Source organism: Amorphotheca resinae (assembly GCF_003019875.1).
Source record: "Amorphotheca resinae ATCC 22711 unplaced genomic scaffold M430scaffold_3, whole genome shotgun sequence".
NCBI classification, from domain to species: Eukaryota; Fungi; Ascomycota; class Leotiomycetes; order Helotiales; family Amorphothecaceae; genus Amorphotheca; species Amorphotheca resinae.
The window spans coordinates 2,106,830-2,124,043 of record NW_020194473.1 but is presented as its reverse complement, the minus strand read 5'-3'; the positions used below and the strand labels follow the sequence as shown (position 1 = coordinate 2,124,043).

Here is a 17,214-nt window from a genome sequence, read left to right as displayed (position 1 = left end):
GTACTAATCTACCTGCTCCCTTCGAGAAACACACCCGCTCCCCTCACAGCTTCTGCAGCCTCTTTCTCAAAGCCTACCACCTTACCAGTCAGAATAATATCATGCACGGCCTTCCTCTCAACTTGCAACACGACCTTGTTTCCCGGCACAGCTTTAAAACTCTCATACAACTTCACATCGTCGGGATAGAGCGCCTCGCACTCGCCTGTCGAGAAGAAAAGTGGAGTAGGTGTTGCAAATGCGTTATCCGCAAAGCAAATATTGGGATGGTCGAGGGTAATCCCGCTCTTTGGACTCGGCGCATATGTTCTTGCCCCCCAGGCACCGAACTCTTCATTCAGGTAATCTGTGACTATCTTCGGATCGAAACCGGAGACTCCGGGCTTTAAACTCTTTCCTGGGTCCACCCATGCCGACCATAACCATGCACAGGCCGGATTCGGGAGTCCCGCCTCGGGATGGTCCGCAATGTATCTCAAGAGGGAGAGACAGAGATTCCCGCCGGCGCTGTCACCTGATATGGTGATCTTGTTCGCAGGGATGCCCAGTGTCTCTGTCAGGTACTGGAAGGCTGTAATCGCGTCCTGCAGAGCAGCGGGGAAACGCCCCCCTTTAATGCTCGACAGTCTGTATTGCGGACAGAAGACATGGGTTGCCGTCGTATTTTTTATGATTGTCCTGGCCGCGAACCCTGCGTCTTTCTCACGACCATCCCCGATTACAAAAGCCCCGCCATGGAAGTGAAGCACTATATCTTCCCCTTGGGCCTCCTCATATTTCTCCAACGTCTTGGGATACCATGTTCCCCCCAACTTCTCCGGCACGATCTCCTCATCCTTCTTCACAATCCCAGTATAGACTTCCGGCTTCGCGGGTTTCACGATGACCCAGCGCTTGCCTTCTGCCCCAGGTGAGAGCGACGTTGATGTTCCGTGTGCAATCGGCGAAATGGTGTTGAGGTATGCTTTCAGGATCCGTACGCCGATCGCTTGTCGATATGTCCATTCAGGATGCTGGCGTAGGAACTTCGGGATATAGTAGAGCATCCAGAGCGGGAGACGGAAAGCATTGAATCCAATAGCGAGGATGACCCAGAGACCTTTGAACGGTTGGCGAGTGAGAAGGGTCTGAGCTGCCATTTTTGAGCGATACCTTCCTTGCCTATGGAAGAAACGGAACAAAATAGAGATAGGTACAGTACGACACGGATATCGTGCGGAGATCGTATATATAACTTATAAGACACCTCCCAGGAGGATGTTTTGGATACGCAGAAGAACCAATAGGTGGAGGTGAAGTAAAGAAAGAGAACATACGGATGAGGATTTTAGAGATGCCGTTCCCCCGATATTTAATTGTGCTTTGTGCCTACCTCCGTACTTGTATTGAATCCCCGCAGACTGAAAAAGATACCGAGGTTGCTCGTGTGGAGGTAAGGGGGATGGGGGTCGTCGCTCTCTGGCGGCTAAACCTAGTCCAGCAACGCAAAGCTGGGGTTTCCCATCACCTCACCCCGCTCTCCCCGCCATAATCCTCAAGATTCCATTAACCAATCGAAGGACCTGGTTCCCCCTGGTCGATTGATTTGACGATCCTTTTTAACGGACTTATCAATCTTATATAATAATGTGCATGTACCTTACCCTTAACACTTATCGCTTGCTGCACACCCGCCCACTTCAAGTGAAAGTCCATTCGTGCTTCCCAAATGCTTATTTGCAGCACTGTTTCTAGTCCATGGCTAGGTCTAGCAAGTCAGGGTGGTCGTACCTTTTCGAGGGATTTTTGGTATTTAAAGCGATTTTAAGAGCTACCTACCTTTTTATTAAAAAAGTATTTTCGGAGACGGACGGCTATATTCTTCTACCTACCTAACTACCTACCTCTTCAGAAGCTTTGAAAACAATCTGATAAAAAGGCACAGGAACCTACCTACTTATGTGGGAGGAGAGATGAATTGAGGAGGAAAAGAGGGAAAGAAGGAGCGAACAACACGATATTATATACGTCCCTTTCCACCTACCCCAGAGTCCGCATAACCCCCCCCCCCACCCCCAATATCCCATCTTGATTCTTGGCCTGAGACACCCAGATAGATAGAAGGAATGAGACTTTACACAAACATCTAATTTCTCTGCATTCTCGATACACCTCAACAAAACACCTGTCTACGACACGCCTACGATACAGACGATCGCGACACAAAAACCAGGGTGTACAATCCCCCCCCCAAAACAACGCCCTAGCAGTTCCTCATATCTCATTTCATGGCCATCTCAAAACCGGCACGCCAGGCCCCTCCATCACGCCCCTCGGATACTCATTCCTCCCATGCGGCACCCTCGCAACCTGCATAGGGCCCCATTTCTGCCCGCCCATGCCCATGCCCATGGCAGGTCCCGCATACCCGGGCGGCGGCGACGGGGCCCTCAACAGCGGCCCAGGCCTCACGGGACTAGGCTCCTCCCTCCGCTCGTGGGCCTTGGCGCCGCGGATCCGGAGCTTGGGCACGTTGGCGGTGGCGGGGGGCGGGGCGGGCGCGGCTGGGGGTGGCGGCGATTTGGAGTGCTTTTTGCGCGTTTTCGGGTGCGGCGGGTGGATGAACAGGGAGTCGAAAAGGTTGGTTGTGGGGTAGGGGAGGCTGTCGTAGGGTTTGCGGGTCCGCGAGGAAGGAGATGGAGGCGGGATGATGGTGAGACGGTTTGGGGTGGGCGAGAGGGTGGTGGTGTGGGGGGAGACGATAGGGTCGATGCTGGCGTATGGAGCGGCGAGGAGAACGTGTTCGCAGCGTGAGTCTGTGAGGTAATGGCCTAGGACGCCTGTTGTCGGTGAAATTCATCAGCCCATAGACTTTTATCGGTTTCCACCTGAGATGGAGAGATTCCCTCTCGAAGTAAAGAAGACGAAGGAAAAGAAAACATACCACTCAGCTTCTTCACGATGCTCTCCTTACGCGGCCCAATATCCATGAAATCAACCAACGGCTCAGTCCGGTTGAAATGCGAGAAGAACCTCGTCAAATCACTAGATCCCAGACTTGATCCCTCCTCCTCATATCTCTGCCACATTTTGAACAAGTCCCCATATATCTTAACTATCACCTCCACGCCCGAGACATCGTCCATGAGAGACGACAGGTATTCGTGGGTGTTCTCCTGGAGCGCCGAGACCATACCCTCGCCACCCTCGACGGGCTCATGGATCCAGCTGTCTTCAAACTACTTGATATCAGAATACGACGAAGGGAAATGGCGGGGAGAGTGGAATACAAGGAATACATCTGCGTCCAGATGGATTATGAGAAGCGCGAAGCGTTCTTGGACGGGTTGCGCCTCACGCAATGTGCGCTGGAGTCGACGACGTACTTCACGCTCCGTGTCGAGATCCGATTTCAACTCATTTTGCTGTCCCGTAATGGTATCTAATGCTGCAAGTAGCTCCTACGGCGGTCGCGATAAGTCTCTGGATCGATCGGTGATGCGGTGCTCAACGTACTTCGATTAGAAAATCTTTCTTGTCTTCAATACTCTGTAACTCTTTGAAGCGACTCCGGTAATCTGTTTCTGAGTTTGAGATTGAAGTCATGTTTGTTGACTTTTGGATAACACCACTCGGTATCACTCATTTGTTAACTATTAAAGTTTGACCGCTTAACAAAAGATGGGTACATTGTACGTGGTTCCACTCGATCTTTAGTGGATAGACGGTGGGGGAGGTTTCCCTGTGGACCCGCTTAGACTACAATGCATAAGCAGCTGCATGCTGCTGTTTGCGGGAAAAGGTACATCACCGCCTTCGAAGCCGAGCCAGATGAAGTTTGTTGAATTAGAATGATTCATGCAATCGGTGTCAAAGGACCTTTGGCTACCTATCCATCCCTCGTGCAGTAGAAGAGTAGAAACTGGGACTTCAATTTCATTTCGGATCTGATATCAGAGGGCAAGGCGTCAGTAAGTACATCTCTTATGACTGGAATAAAAGCACCTCACATTTAATGACATTGCCCTTTCCTCCCACTTGACCATGTACCGGACGTGCTCATGCAGCGTCAATTATTTTATTTGACTCCTCCATACTCCTGAAAATGGAACCAAACTACGCAAGAAGATCGGCGACATTCATGGGCATCTCGTCGATCTGAGTAGAATAATACACTGCTTGTGGTTAGTCATCTTCTGGAAACATAGTAAGATCAGAACATACACTCAATATCTCTCAAGATCCTCACATCTTCGCTCGTAACGAAGTTGATAGCAACACCCTTCCGTCCAAATCTACCACTTCGACCAATGCGATGAATATAGTTTTCACGGTTGCTTGGCAAGTCGTAGTTGATAACTAGAGACACCTGCTGAACGTCGATACCTCTAGCCCAGACATCTGTAGAAATCAGAACTCTGGAATTGCCTTGGCGGAAATCCTGCATAATGCTGTCTCTCTCCTTTTGTGGCATCTCTCCGTGCATCGAGGACACGGTGAAATTAGCCTCACGCATCTTATCGGTCAACCAGTCGACCTTCCTGCGGGTGTTACAGAAGATAACGGCTTGGGTAATAGTAAGGGTATCGTAGAGGTCGCAAAGAGTATCGAATTTCCATTCCTCCTTCTCGACGGCGATGAAATACTGCTTCAGGCCTTCGAGTGTCAACTCATCACGCTTGACCAGGATACGGACTGGGTCGGTCATGAACTTGGTGGTCATATCCAGAACATCGTATGGGAGGGTGGCGGAGACAACGACGACTTGCGTGGCAGGAGGTAGGTAACGGTAGACATCGTAGATTTGCTCTCTGAAACCGCGATTCAGCAGTTCGTCAGCCTCGTCAAGAACGAGCATCTTGATATGGCGGGTTCGAAGGTTTCGGCGACGGATCATATCAGCGACTCGACCAGGTGTCCCGGAGACAATGTGCTGTCCGTAGTCGAGCTTGCGGATATCTTCTCCCACGTTCGTGCCTCCGATACAGGCATGGCATTGAACATTCATGTAGTCTCCCAATGCCATGACAACGGATTGAATCTGTGTCGCCAGTTCTCGAGTAGGAGAGAGGACGAGAGCTTGCGTCTCACGGACTGCGGTATCGATGACCTGGAGCATGCTGATCGAGAAGGTCGCAGTCTTACCCGTACCGGATTGCGCCTGGGCGATTGTATCGCGACCTTTGCAGATCTGAACGATCGCGCGGGACTGGACGGCTGATGGAGACTCATAACCGTAAGCGTAGATACCACGGAGGAGATTCTCCTTCAAGTGCATGTCCTGTGTGTTAAGTTCGATCAGCTGGCGCCACATGTATCTTGTCGCACTTGATCTCGTACCTGGAATGTGGGGGCGACTGTCACATCCTTTGAGGTGGTGAATTCCATCCTCTCGTCCGCCTTGCGATCAATTCCACCTTCAGCCATGGTTGCGATTAAGTTGGAAATTCTTTTGGAGAGGGAAATATCAAAGAGGGTTGTTGGGTGTTGTCGCTGTAGAAGATGATGCTTTCGCGAAGGATATTTACTTTCATGCGGGTGTGGGTTTATGAGAGCCGGGGAAACTGATACAGACACCCCTTCCCAAAATCATCCTTGAGAGGGTCACAAAGAGCACAACACATATTCTAAAAGCAAAATGATAGCAGGATGAGGGATACTGATACGTTCTAATCTAGTTGTGTTTCTAAGCAGTGTGTTCACAGCTGTTGCCAGATAAAATCCTGAGTTTCGATTTACCCATTCAGGTGTCTGCGTGTAGCTTAAGGTGCCTATATAGAATGCTGTCTATCCGCCACGGGGATTCTACACAAGACACAGGCGGAAGAAATGTAAACATTGGTCTGATCAATCAGAACAGGATATCGGTGTTAATAGCAAATATATCAAGTCTTTTGCTGTCAAGCCCGTGGCCGTATCAGGTAGCGGTACATAAGGTAGCCTCCTGGGCAGGGCTGAGCGATCTTCTTTACTATTGGCCAGCGCAAAAACTCGAGAGCCTCATCCAACCTCCCCCAGTACCATCCCTCAGTCAACATCAACCCAACATCCCGTCAAGTCGCTCGTATCCATTACTTCGTCTTTTCACCACGTCTGTTGATCACGACTTACGCGCAAGATGATTTTGGAGGAGCAGAGATTCCTCCACGAGGATCTCGAGAGGTTGGAGCAGGGTATCAGTGATCGAGTGGCGCAAGAACCCCGACAAGTAGGCTCCCTGTCTTCCTCCTATCCCTAGAAAGCAGTTCTAATCTACTCTACCTAGATTCGTGAAAGACTCAACCGCGACCACCAGATCGCGGGCTTCCTTGATCGAATTCAAGATCAATCCAAACGATTACTCGACATCTACAAGGACGCAGATGGCGCGCGCACCAAGGAAATCCAGTCTATCTCCACGGGTGAGCCGCTGGAAGAGTTCTACAAACAGCTGGCTGAAATCAAGTCTTTTCATCAGAGATATCCAAATGAACCTGTCGAGAATCTTGAGCGCGCGTATAAGATAAGGTCACCAGGAGAGGGGGAGACGATCACATCCGAGATTGACAACATGTTTACTGGCGAGGAGGAGTATGGAAAATACTTCGATCTTACCATCATCCACGAGCTCTACCTCAACCTCCCTAGCATCAAACGCCTGACCTATCTCCAATACCTCGACTCATTCGATGTTTTCACACCTCCACAGTGTAATATCAAACGGCCCGACAAGATGACGGACCAGTATTTCGCTTATGTGACACAGTTGGCCGAGTATCTCGAAAGCTTTATGCGGCGGACAAGACCACTCGAAGATCTAGACAAGGTCTTCAAAAGCTTTGATGACGACTTTGAGAAAGCCTGGAACAATAATGAGGTGCCTGGATGGAAGCTGGAAGCAGGACCAACGAATGGGCCAGCTACCGATGCAATTTGGTGTCAGGATTGTGAAAAGGAGTTCAAGAACGAAAATGTTTACAAGAGCCACCTCAGCGGCAAGAAACACATCAAGGCAGCAGAGCTGAGAGCAGCCCGGTTAGCAGAGTCGGGAGGCGAGACGAATGGGTCGTCAAATAGGAGTTCAAACGTATTGCGCTTGAAAGAGCGTGCAATAGCAGAGCGTGAGACTAGAGTGAAGCGTCTCGCAGCAGCAATGTCACAGGAAAGGAGCGACACGAAAGTCAATGTTGAGCGAAAGCAGGGTATGACGGACCGGGAGCGACAGTTGGAGTTGGAAGCAAGGTTCGCGGAAGCTTCAACTGCGACACCCCAGGGTGGCGACTCAGATAGCGAGTCTGATAATGACGAGAAAATATACAACCCTCTGAAGTTGCCGCTAGCCTGGGATGGCAAGCCGATTCCTTTCTGGTTGTACAAGCTCCATGGTCTCGGCGTCGAGTTCAAGTGCGAAATCTGCGGGAACTATGTCTACATGGGACGGCGCGCGTTCGACAAGCACTTCAACGAGGCGCGTCATATTTACGGGTTGAAATGTTTGGGAATCACGAATACCACGCTATTCAGAGAAATCACTGGCATAGACGATGCGAGAAAACTTTGGGATAAGATTCAGAGTGACAAGAAGAAGGCCAGGGCTGATGATGGTGGCATAGTCCAAATGGAGGATGCGGAAGGTAATGTTATGCCAGAAAAAGTGTACTTGGATTTGCAGAAGCAAGGGTTACTATAATTGGTCAGGATGGGCGTTAGGCTGTATAACAAAGTATGTATTCCAGCAATTGTCATATGAAGAAATGGCATCGCGTGTGAAGAGAATTACTTACTCGTCCATCGTCGTCTTTCATAGTGATTCGAGTATGTTAGCTCGCGGCCACGTCGGGCAGCCCCTTTCCGAACCATGGCTCCGGTGAGATAAAATCGTGCATTATTGGCCCCGAGGAAATATACCAGCCGCAAGACGGTTCACTACGACCTTGATGGCCGTATGATCTCTGATTACGGAATGGCTTCACTTCAGTAACAAGGCTTGAGCATGCGGGTAGGGCAGTTCTTGGTCATGCCAGCAGGGCAACTCTCGAGGTTATACCTTAGCCTCGCATTGGTTTTTCCCACATCTCAAGCACCCCAACCTTGGGCTTCCTCTCCTTGCCCAGACCATTGCGCCGAAACTACATATACGAATCGCACACAGATCGGACGGCTACTGGCATCCCCGTGCAGATTGGTTACATATTTGTAACCCTTTCAGCCTTCACGCTTTCAACCTCATATCAGAGTCCATCTCCAAATCTTCACCTCGAAATGAGGTTTACACCTATCGTTGCTCTGGCTATCTCGGCCTTCTGTACCAACGCCAATCCTGTCTCTACACACTCTGCAGCTCCCTCTCAGGCTTCTACTGCTAGCACTATCCACCAAGCTCCCAAGGCTGGAAACCACCGATATCCTGTACGCAACGATAAAACCCTTGGACCGATCGCTGTTGAAGTCGCACCAAACGGCATTGTCGTTCCTCGTCCTGTAGGACTCGAATCCAGACATACCTCCAATGTGGAGGGCTTCTCACAAACCCAACCTCTCAGCGACAAGCCAGCCATCGATAATGGCATTTCAAGCACGCCACCGCTACACCTTGGCCATGGCCCCGCTGTAGAGCATTCTCGCCCAATCACTTCTTCTGGCAGAACTTCGCTTACTCCTTCTGCCAAGCCGATATATAGCAAGCTCACTGGCGGTCCGCTTTTGGTTCCATCTCCCCGACACCTGAATTCTCGAGGTCTGCAACATGTCAGCTCTCGAGATTTGAATGGCAGTTCCCGCCGCGGAATAAGTTCTGAAATAAGGCAATGCTTTAACCAACTCAGACCACTACAACGTTTGACGGAGAGTCTCCTGTATACCCAAAAGACCAAAGAGCAAACACTTAGATATGGGTGCTACTTTGAATCAGTCAACACGACCTTTTATGATGGTACCTACATTGAACTTATGCGGAAGATATGCTGGGAGCTATACAAAAGTATTAGTACTGAACGACGAAGACGTTTCCGGCGCTGTATTTACAAGACTGCCGAGAACCACCTCTCGTATACCTCGACGGAGGAAGACACTTACAAAGTATTCGAGCACGAGGTCGGTAAAATCACCTACTATGCACACTTGATCGCCCCTGAGAGTGCCAAGGACTTGGTTGCCGAGCTTCCACAGCTCTCTTCCGAAGATATCAAGAAGCTCAACCTTACGGAGTACATCGGCAAGTTCAAAGGTATCCCTAATCCCGGTGCCGCTACTAGCGCTTCCGCAACCCCCAATGAAAAACCGGGTTCTCGCCTCACCAAACGTTCTTGGTTTACAGATCTTATGAAGTCTATCTTCTCATCTGAACTTGATAATGCTATCAGCAACTTAGGGCAGGATGTCGAAACTAAGGTCGCGAAAGAAGCGCATGAACGTCATGGCATGGAAAATCACGATCCATTCCCAATGTCGGATTCGAAAAGAGAGGGGAAATCTAATCCTGTTTATGTTCACAGCCGATTGAGCCCAATCACACCATCAAACCCAGTCGACCAGGTCGACCCCGATAGGGACACGAGTAAGGTATTGCTCACCGTGGAGGATGTAGACTTGTATCTCGACTTTATTCGGGATCAGAAGAATCTGGGTTTCCGAGAATACTATGACCTGAGAAAAACAGTCGTTAAAGAACTTAATCTCAGTCATCAGTTTTTGAACTTGTTTGATGATATGGAATCGTACGAGAACATGATAGCAAAGGCATACCGCACCGCTCGCAAGAGCGCAGAGGCCAATAATCTACACGTTCCTCGCTCTATCTCTATTGAAACCAGATCCCCATCTGGATTGAACACCACAAGCCCGGCTCACGTTGAACCCGAAGCGTCCCTCAACACTGAAATCCTGCCTGGGGTCGAACCTTCGAATGTCGACGCTGCTGGTGAGCCTATCACCGACCCCCTCAGTTTTGGTCCCAAGGGAGTCTCCCCTCGCGACATCCCGCCCTTCGACCCAAATTCATTCGACTTCAACAACCAAACTGAAAAGTGCAAGGCCGCTGTAATGTTGGCCACATCCAAGGCAGATGTCATTTATCTCCTGCACGAGATGGATCTTAAGCCATCCGAATGTCCCGAAATGGAGGATGTCATTAGAGGTACCATTTGCCCACTTCCATTGTCCTAAAACGGCACCTAACATTCTAGGAACATAGATCCTTTCAACCCAAACAAAACACTCTCCGACTTTGACCAGCAAAAGTTAAACCTCAATCACCACATGGGCTACTGCAATGAACATTTCGACATCTGCCCCAGCTGGCGCGCTCCCTACTGCGAAAGACTCTCTCATCCCCACAGCAACGTAAAGCGCTCCACGAATCGCGGCCTCCGGAGGAGCTTCAAATACCCCTATCACTGGGATGTTCCAGCCTCGCTTGCTGAAGACCCCGCATACATCGCCCTGCGCCACGCATGGGTCAAACTGGACAGCCAGACCAAAGCATGGATCGGGCTGGAGATGCGCTCTATCTGGCTTCTGCGCGTCTACGACGTATGCAAGATATCGCTCTCGTGGACTAAAGACTTGAGTCTCGAGAGCCAGGAGATTGAGTTGAAATTTAAGGGCTTGACGCTTAAGAAGTGTGCCAAGGTGAGGCCCGTTGCCGATGATTTTATCAACCCGAGGATGGACCTGTATTGGCGGAGATTGCGGCAGGCGGAGGCTGATGGTCAGGAAGGGTGCTTAGAGGTAGACGAATGTTGAGATGGAACCTAGCTTGGGATTTTGACCTTCCTCAATTGCGCGACGGGTCATAGTCTCATGCATTGAATTGGGCGATGTCATTAGTCCTTGTTCTGCGATAATTTTTCTGTAAATAGTCACCATATGCTGTGGATAAGTGTCACAGCTTTGGTGCCGGACGTTTTTCAACTCGGGGGATTGGAGTTGAAACTGGTAATGCATATGAATGCTGGGATATATGCATGCGCTTTCAATATAAGATTTTGAAAATGTACGAAAGTCTATTATGGAAATCAGCACTGAGGTATCTATCGGGGCTCATTTCGTTCTTTTCAAGATGCTGTATATCGCATCCAAAGCTCTAAATCACCGCATATCCAATCCTCGCTCCCTCAAGATGTCCAGCAAACATATTCATGTCCCCTCCAATCACCCAACCTTCAATCACATCTTCCCCCCCTCCACTTTTGCTTTCTCATTCTCTCCCTTGCAGATGTCACATCCGCACCCGCCCTCAAACCACTTTGCTAACCAACTCCTCTTACTCTCCCTATCCCCCCTCACATCACCCCTGGGATTGCCCACATAACTAATCTTCAATTCTTCCCCCTTCCTTATATCTCTTGCCGCAGAGCACCACACCGCACTACACCCGGGCCTCATGATCTCGCCATCGAGACCTCTCAGCCACTCGATGCCCACCCACGGGTCCGGGATCGCGCCATGCCAGGACACGTTCGGCTCGCAGCTATGGTTAAAAAAGAGATAATTCGGATTAAGGCAAATCATATGCACTGCATCCTTCTCTGCATCCAGCAGCGTAGGGTCCGGTTTCGAGAGTGAGAGATTGACCGTTGACATACTCGCGTTGTTTTCCATCCGCCAGTAAATTGTCTGGATGACCTCGGGCGAGAACTCCGGGCTGGTAAACATATCGACGTCCAGAAGCTGCAGGATTCGGTGCGGCGCAACGACGTTCTCGAAGTACTGCCAGTCGCAACAGGTATCGGGGTGGTGTTTGGACGCCGGGGCGTAGTTGGCGGCCATGCGTGCGATGAGCGGGTGTTGGAGAGGATGTGTTGGAGTCCGCTGGGCACGTAGGTCTGAGATGACAATGCTCATAAGGCGGAGGAATTGGATTGGACGCCATCTGATCCCGCGACCTTCTTTCTCATCGGTGTTGCCACGGTACAGCCAATCAATATCTTTCCCGCAGATGATTCTGTGATAGCCTTTGGAGGCAGATTCGTAGCATTCGCGGCTGCAAAAGGCTACTTTTCCACAGCAGCTGGGCTTGATGATGTCGGCGGGATGGATGAATGGAATAGAAAGAGAGGCGTGGCAAGCATCGCAATGGGCGAGTTTGCTGGAGGGCACGTCTGATATGCCGGTCAGACATTGGTCTACCATGACCATTTCTCCCTCCTCGATATCCCGAGTCGCGAACACACCAAGAGGACCAACATCTTCCTTGTCCTGAATCTCAGGGGGTCCAAAAAATACGCTCTTTACCTCACAATTGCCCACCCCAAAATCCTCGTTCACCTGTCTAACAAGCTCTGGTGTTCTTTTGTATAGCTTCTCGTCGAGCCACGGGTACAACTTCTGATAAATCTGACCCGTCCGTGTAATTGCTACGAGGTCCTTCACCCCAAGTTTCTTAAGCCCATTATGTCTGTCCTCAAACCCATCTTTCAGATGTTGTCTGAGCTCGAGGATTTCAGGGTCGTTCGGAGAGAGCTGTAACGCTCTTTTTGCCTCTAATAAACCGTCCCAAAAACATGCCGCGCCCAGCATGCCGTTGAGAAGTTCTCGGTAGGCCTGGAGATGTAGACCTTTCAGTTCATCCCGGATAACAAGAGTCGAGTAGGTTCCCATCCGACCAGCAATGCTGTGACGAACTTTGCGGCCCAGGATCTTTGGGTAGGAACTATCTTTGAGCTGAAGGCCGGCTTGAATTAAAATAAGGGCCCGATATGCATTTGCTGCACCGATATCGCAAAACCCAAGCTTCGAATCGACACGGCTAAGGTCAAGATATAAAGAAGGGTGATATGGTATAAGGGATATATCGTGGACAATAGCTTTCCGATAATCAATAAGGGCTTCAAGCTGTCCCTGTTCAAGGTATCAGCCGGTTGAATGTAGTCGGTATTCTTATGGGGCACTTACATTTTCCTGTATGGAAATAGCACGATCTATGGAGAACTGACTTGTACCAATCCACTCTGATCGGATGGGGATTTTAACCTTATTTTCCTTTGAACCACCAACATCCGTCTTGTCCTTTATCTCACTGACTGAGATCTCCACAGCAGTATCTTTATTCTCCTTGCCCCGGGTATAATTGTTTCCACTGGCTTCGTTCTCCAGTGAAATGTCGATCACGTGCGTAGGCTGGGACTTCTTGGCAGTATTCTTCCATATTGGCGTAGAATATCCCTTGGTCTTCTCGTCGTACAGGGATGCGAGCCTATCCGCAAGTTTCCTTTTGACGATATACATACTTTCGGTTGAGTTTCCCACCAATTGCAAAGTCATATCGGGTCCTTTGGAAGTCTTTTCGGTGATAGATGCAGCAGGTGCTTCGAGGCTGGAGGGAAGTTGGCCACAGGACAGCGTAACGAGTTGGCTTGGGTCCGAGAGAGAAGTCATGGTTGATTTTCGGGTATACTTATGCTGGTGCAGTCTGCAACTAGATACTCGTTAGCAAACGTAACAATGCATAATGGGATATATCGTGGGACGAGATTAATTGCCTTTCTTTTTTTTTTGGGTTAGGGATTGTACGAATTGGTATTTCAAATACTATATTATAAGAATCTCACCATGAAACCCCGAGTCATAATAACTAGAAAACTGAGTGTTCAGTGTGGAGGGGTTGATATGATGCTTGAATGTAACGGTAAGGAAAACTAGTGCAATGCAAACAAGACTAGGAGAGTGCTTGAATGCAGTGTTTGACTTCACGCAGCAATCAGTGCATGTAATTGCAGTGTATCAGTTGTGGGAGAGAGCAAAGTTCGTTGGTTTGGGGTGCTGGAGTCCAAAGATGAAACGTGTAAATATTGCAGTAGAGTACAATTCAATACATAGTATATCAGAAGAACGCAATATAAAGTATTGATCCAAAAGCAAGAGAATGATCGAGAGATACAAACGTTGCGTTTGATTACCTGTTTGCATGTTTGATCCTGATTGGAAAGTGTACAGCTGTGCTGAGCAAACATATGCAACTCGAATGCAATCACACCCAGGGCAAACGAGCAGTGCGAGAAATACTTACAGTCTTCGGATAAGAGGTAGCCACTTGGTATCTTTCTCGGTGGGGTCTGGACTACTAAGCAGAATGTAAGTCGACGCTCTGTTGATTGCAGTTAAAAAATATTAGTCAACTTCAGAATTGAGAGGGTGGTAATGAGAGTAGAATGTATGTCTGTCGCGTACTTAGCTATAATTAAATAATGAACTGTAGCAAGCGATGGAACCGTAAGAAGGAAAAGCGAGTGTGTTCTATCAGTGAATGGCAATGATTGGCGGATAGTGTAGAAGGGTTCGGACTTCCAAGTGGGATTATGTCGCTGTGAGAGGTGAATCTCTCTAGAGCTTTGTTTTTTGCTTTGTCTTTTGAAAAGTGAGCCGTGCGGGCGGTATTTTTGAAAGATGCGCTGGATCTTTATTAGGCAGCGAGCAGCGAGTAATATAAAGTCAGAGATAGGCGGCTGGATATAGTTTGTAAAGATAACCAGACATGAATTGTTTCTTCTCTGTGGTAATCGAAGAGTATAAAAGCTCGATGGAATAGAAGATATGCGATGGAGTATCATTCGCATTAATGATACTATCCCGTTCCACACCATCACACACATGTTATCTTCTTGTGTCTTTTTACTTGTAGAGTGAGGTAGTAAGAAAGAACATACCTGATCAAAATGTTGAACGATCGAGTATTTATCCCTCTCTTGATGGATTTTGTTGACCATTTACCTTTACCCAGTTTTCTGATCATTCATTATGATCTACGATACAGGAAGTAGGAGCTAAAGCAAATGATACTTACATTAGCATCATGAAAATTGACAACATAAAGCGGAACTGCTGATATTTGCGCATATTATTAACAACGAAATAATAACTAGTTGCGCAAATACTCTTAAGAAATTTCAACATCTACCTTACTAAAAATCGTCCGACATCAAAACAAGGTATCTAACAAAGTAGGGGGCGTACTTCCAACATTAGAATTGAAGCTGCATATATAAATGGAAACGACCATAAAGACAGAAAACCAGCCTTTGTTGGTCAATAGTCCACTTGGAGACCTCAAGAATAGGTTACCCTTCAGTTATCCTATCAATCCCCATTGTAGAATTTTAGAACGCTGCAGGAAAGACTATTAGGTCTATAGAATCTGCTCCTACAAGGGCAAGAAGATAGGTGATTATGAATCAATTTATGATTCTATCACTCCTCCTGGTACTATTTTCTTCATTACCCAAAGAGAAGGATGTCTCATGTAGATAACAGTATCATGTGGAACACTAATTCTCAGAAATATAGGGGGTATAAAGGATTTCATGAAGTACTGCAAATTCCCAGTTCTAAGATCGCATAGGAATTGATTATACCGCAGGGAATAATGCGCACAAATAGATTAAATCAATGAGATTCTAAAGAATCGACGACTGTTAAAACAATAAGTCGTTAGCATCGTTGAGCAGGTGTGAGTATCAGACAAAGCAAGCCCATGAATAATCAGAATATCATAGTTGAAGATCGCTAGACGAGTAGATAGTCCAATGCACTGTTTTTGATTAGGATAATGGCTGTAGAGATGACTTTATGATAAAGGGTCATAAAGATGCCATTTCTAGGCAGCAGACGGGGTTGGTACTAAAATCTAAAGAACATGCCCTGTCCTGAGGTAGATTGGATGCCACACCAAAGTAGAGAGCATTTCGAAAAGCGAGTCAGAATATTCAGACCTGAGATTGAAGACGCTTTCCTAGCGATGAGGGAACAGTGGCTGGAGCGGTCATTTGAGAGAAACACAACTGGGATTATAGGATAAGGCAAAAGGCAAAGGCATGAGGCAACTTCCAGGGCCATGTCCGCCGAGACCGCCAACTTGAATACCATAACACTAGAACAGTATATTCCTATGCATCAATGTGTTGGATTGCGTAATGAAGCAATATCAGCGTCAAATGGGGAACAAATCAAGCTCGAGTTCATAATAAGACGGATGTACAGAGAGCTTTGCCTGGCTGATGGAGAAGCCACTGGTAAATAGAGGTCAACAGCGATCAAGATACTTTCTCGAGAAATATGGACTTCACTGCAAGGAATAAGGGGTAAATGGAAAATTGGTGCTCGGAGTTCGAGAAGTCGAGAAGTAAAACGTTCAAGTGTGAGAATAACTCCAGCAATTGTCTATCATCAACAAAGTAGGATAGAAGCCTTAGCTCCCACTTCAATATGTTCAAAGTGTTTCGAGTTCCTGTCGTAAAGTCTTTGACCAATATTGAAGCAACATCAATCTCTTTAGAACAAATGGAAGTCACTTCTTCCGAGTATCAAGCACAAGATCTATCCGATAAAACACAGCTCATGATTGTGAACTCCTACCTGCTCCTGCAGGTCACCAGAGTTTATTTCCTCTTCTCGGATCCGGGATTCTTCAGGTACTTAGGTCCGTTCCTCTGCTTGTTTTCTTCTGTGCCCGGGGGATGTAACTTCGAGACCTTCCAATTTCCTTACGCAAATTCCGGTAGTTGTAGTGGGTGTTTCAGGAGGACTCTCCACTGGTTGAATTTATGCCAGAACTAACATCATCTATTTCGCTTCCTGCGACCTTCTTCCTAACCTTGGGATCACAGCCCATACTGCCTCGTACGCAGTTTGAATCTTCAAATGTAGACGAGGATGTTGAAGCTGTGGTAGTTTGCGTCGCGGGCTCATTTGTCGATTTGGAGAACTTTATAGGTTGTAGAGCCAAACCCGTTGGCTTCTGCGTGTTTCTCCGCCGATCTCCCAGAAGCCAAAATCGCAATCCGCTATCCATTCTGCTATCCATTCTGCTTGGGATAATCAGCGTCAATGTATTGACTGGGTTCCATTATCGAGAATGTATTGTTTTGTGGAGCAAGCATTCAAATGCCGGTCGCAACGCCGCATTCCTAGGCACATTCCACATTCCTCAGTCGATTCCGCCCATCTTTGTTCTGATATACCCATATGAATAAAAAGGCGTGTCATCATTCACCTGCAGTATTCAATACCCCTGGAAGCTGTTCGAGCCACCAGTGAGAGAATGGCACGCATGTCGCTATGGACCAGGAGCAAGCTCGAGAACAATCGATGTCACCCTTCTTTCAGCTGCTCTCTGAAGTAATGGATTGATTCCAGTAAGGGCACAAACAACTGATCGATGCTAAAATAATATCAAGGCTTAGTTCCCGATGCAGATACTGTAGGTTCATGGGAAAATGTCAGCGTCGAAAGAAGTGAATCAATGAGAGCGTGAAGTGAATG

The 17,214-nt window shown here is 48.0% G+C and overlaps 6 protein-coding genes across 6 annotated transcripts; 2 read left to right on the top strand and 4 right to left on the bottom strand.

Annotated features, from left to right (window-relative positions):
• Positions 1-8: 8 nt before the first annotated feature.
• M430DRAFT_97522 (hypothetical protein) lies at positions 9-1,139 on the bottom strand (the record flags this gene model as incomplete). Its single annotated transcript, XM_024870046.1, has 1 exon — positions 9-1,139. The coding sequence occupies one exon, from the start codon at positions 1,137-1,139 to the stop codon at positions 9-11; it is 1,131 nt and encodes a 376-aa protein (XP_024723446.1).
• A 1,126-nt stretch (positions 1,140-2,265) lies between these two features.
• Positions 2,266-3,585, bottom strand: M430DRAFT_17319 (hypothetical protein; the record flags this gene model as incomplete). The annotated part of the gene is made up of 4 exons (XM_024863645.1): positions 2,266-2,819; positions 2,924-3,218; positions 3,270-3,440; positions 3,496-3,585. The coding sequence occupies 4 exons, from the start codon at positions 3,583-3,585 to the stop codon at positions 2,266-2,268; spliced, it is 1,110 nt and encodes a 369-aa protein (XP_024723445.1).
• A 510-nt stretch (positions 3,586-4,095) lies between these two features.
• Positions 4,096-5,406, bottom strand: M430DRAFT_97642 (hypothetical protein; the record flags this gene model as incomplete). The annotated part of the gene is made up of 3 exons (XM_024870056.1): positions 4,096-4,154; positions 4,204-5,260; positions 5,320-5,406. 3 exons carry the CDS (start codon positions 5,404-5,406, stop codon positions 4,096-4,098), a joined length of 1,203 nt encoding a protein of 400 aa, XP_024723444.1.
• Positions 5,407-6,097: 691 nt separating this feature from the next.
• On the top strand, positions 6,098-7,648 carry M430DRAFT_97562 (hypothetical protein; the record flags this gene model as incomplete). The annotated part of the gene is made up of 2 exons (XM_024870048.1): positions 6,098-6,187; positions 6,245-7,648. The coding sequence occupies 2 exons, from the start codon at positions 6,098-6,100 to the stop codon at positions 7,646-7,648; spliced, it is 1,494 nt and encodes a 497-aa protein (XP_024723443.1).
• Positions 7,649-8,220: 572 nt separating this feature from the next.
• Positions 8,221-10,701, top strand: M430DRAFT_48963 (hypothetical protein; the record flags this gene model as incomplete). Its single annotated transcript, XM_024868031.1, has 2 exons — positions 8,221-10,093; positions 10,151-10,701. The coding sequence occupies 2 exons, from the start codon at positions 8,221-8,223 to the stop codon at positions 10,699-10,701; spliced, it is 2,424 nt and encodes an 807-aa protein (XP_024723442.1).
• Positions 10,702-11,142: 441 nt separating this feature from the next.
• Positions 11,143-12,507, bottom strand: M430DRAFT_85431 (hypothetical protein; the record flags this gene model as incomplete). The annotated part of the gene is made up of 1 exon (XM_024869632.1): positions 11,143-12,507. A coding segment is annotated over one exon (1,365 nt), but the record flags the coding sequence as incomplete, so codon positions are not given.
• Positions 12,508-17,214: the final 4,707 nt, after the last annotated feature.